This window comes from Papaver somniferum, chromosome 9 (genome assembly GCF_003573695.1).
Source record: "Papaver somniferum cultivar HN1 chromosome 9, ASM357369v1, whole genome shotgun sequence".
NCBI lineage: Eukaryota > Viridiplantae > Streptophyta > Magnoliopsida > Ranunculales > Papaveraceae > Papaver > Papaver somniferum.
This window is the reverse complement of record NC_039366.1, coordinates 135,396,549-135,399,014: the sequence shown is the minus strand read 5'-3', so window position 1 is coordinate 135,399,014 and position 2,466 is coordinate 135,396,549. Positions and strand designations below refer to the sequence as shown.

At 36.4% G+C, this 2,466-nt stretch overlaps 1 protein-coding gene across 1 annotated transcript; it reads right to left on the bottom strand.

The window, feature by feature from the left end:
• Positions 1–222: 222 nt before the first annotated feature.
• LOC113314386 (aluminum-activated malate transporter 2-like) lies at positions 223–2,239 on the bottom strand. Its single transcript, XM_026563181.1, has 5 exons — positions 1,836–2,239; positions 1,603–1,743; positions 1,125–1,519; positions 885–1,028; positions 223–742 (listed from the first exon to the last, which is right to left on the bottom strand). The coding sequence occupies exons 1-5, from the start codon at positions 2,125–2,127 to the stop codon at positions 329–331; spliced, it is 1,386 nt and encodes a 461-aa protein (XP_026418966.1). The 5' UTR covers positions 2,128–2,239; the 3' UTR covers positions 223–328.
• Positions 2,240–2,466: the final 227 nt, after the last annotated feature.

The following is a 2,466-nucleotide window of genomic DNA, read 5'->3' as shown; positions in this document are numbered from 1 at the left end:
ATTATACGTACGTACTTTTGTTACCTTCAATTTTGTGTCTAGTGTGTATTGATCATTACTGATGATGGTTTGGCTTTCTTCCCAGAATGTGCCTTTTGCTGGAAGTACTAAGATGATGTCATGTGCATGCTACGGAAAAAAGAGTTAAGAATATACAGTGAAACTAAACTCACATACATAATCCAACATTAATAATAACACAACATGATAAGTACTGGAGGTTATATGTATATATAATAAGTTGGTATGTATACATATATAAGAGTACATTTACACACGCACATGCTTAAACTATATTATGCATCTTAACATCTGGAGAATTATTATCTTAAGGTAATGCAATTTCATGTACTGTCAGAACAACATGTGGGACGGAATCCTCACTATCAGAAACCGGTACTATGGCAGTAGAATCTGCCACACCTCTAAATTTTGCCGAACGAGAAAGTTCATGAACTGATTCCGAAATTCTTTCAGTGTATGCGAGTATCTCAATTAGCAGAGAAATAACTGTCGTAGTTGGTATGATCTGCAATAGTTCAGTTTTCTCCAACTGAGCTTCTTTTAGAGCCATTTTCAGGTCTTCGGCTGCCATTCTCGAGGTCTTTAAGTGGGCAATGACAAATTTCGGATGCGTCATTGTTTTGATTGAGGATGATAACTCCATCAAAGCTTTGCTGGATTCAAAAGTCATCTTTGTACACGCTTCTTGTATTTTCTTCTTAAATTCCTGTGATGATGCCTGTAATTAGCGTATAGAAGCTTTTGGTCAGATGTGCTTAACTTAAAATGGAGTAATATTTTTTTTAGTAATCTAATGTAAGTGACCTTTGTATAAATAATTGCCAAAAAGAACAACTAGAAGTGGTGGTTTGCCATATTACCTGGATTTCAGAATTAATGCAACCATTAAGAGCTTCCATTTGACATGCACATTGACGAGTTATGGCTCCAATCTTCAAGTACTGATTCCATGGATGACGAAACCTGAAACGCCCGTGTGGTGGTTCCCATTTAGCAAAATTTGCCTGCACAATCCATAACTTCTATATATCATTAAATCAGCTATAAGCCAGTAGAAACAATTTCTTTGTGTGCGGATGCCGTAATTAAGAATTTCTCACCAGTGATTCTTCAGCAGTCATAGAATTCAAAACACTTTTGTATCCGCAAAGGGGCTTCTTACTCTGACAAACCAAAACGTTTTCTTCGTTCTCATCTTTTTCAAAGTATTCCTCTTCAAATCCTTGTAAGAAGTCACCAAGCTTTTCGATGTTCAGAGAAATCAGATTGCGAAGATCTTTGCCAGCCCACACCGGGAATACAAAAATAGATATGAGAATACACGTACAACTACCAACTATTATTGTTGATAATCTTTGATGGGCAAGTTCTATGAGATTTTCAACTCTATAACCAGATACAGCCACCAGGCTAAATGTCAATATAAATATTAACACTCCATAATCATATCTAGCCTTAATCATTGGAAAGAACCGTGAAAACGATGACGCTGCAGCTGCAAATAACCCACAATTCTCAGCTGTTAGATTCCAATATATGCACATATACACATGGAAAGCCAAATGAAACGAATATTACCAAGCAAGAAGACGAAGAGACAAAGCAATACTGGCTCTCCTTTATCACCAGCAAGTGCTGCTAAGTGATGAGCTCCCACACCTAAAACACCAGCTAGTAACGTTGCTATGCCTCTATTTAAGCCTTTACCCAAAGTAGCACCTGCAATATGCATAATTCAAACTCATTTCAGTTAAGGCTACGACCAACAACATGCCATATCAATCAACTAGAACAGTTATAAGATAACTTACCAACACTAAATTCAAAAACGACAACCACAGTTAAAACCGCCCACATAGTTGAGACACCAAAGCCTCCATAAAGAGGTCTGAAGTAGTAGAGGAGTGAAACTAACGAGAGAGCTAATCCCACCTTGATAGAGTGAGTAACTCTTCTTGGGTCATCTTTTCCAAGCTTTTTCACTTTGTTTCCAAACTCGGCAACATTATTCAGAGCTCGCAGAGGCAATGCCTTAATCCATTGCTTCCCATTATAGAAACACCCAAGTTTCTCTTCATTTTTTGCTGATTCAGTGTTCTCCATTATAATTGGTTGTGTAAGCAAACAAGATAAGTTAATGAAGTTCAGTGAAACTGAACTTTATGAGTAAAAAACTAAGACTAAGACCAAGTCTGCTAAATATTTCAAGTAAACACTTCTTTTCTTCTTAATTAAAGAAAAAGGTAAAAGGAGAGGTGTGTGAAGGATAATGGTGAATAATTCTCTAAATTTATAGGGAAGAAGTATGAAAAAGTGATTAGGATTCCGGCTTAACTTTATGACGTTAAATGACACTATTAACTACGGGCTATTTATGGGCTACTTTAATCATAACAAAAAATTTGGTACAGTGAGAAGCCAAAAGTTAGATTTTCCTTTTAA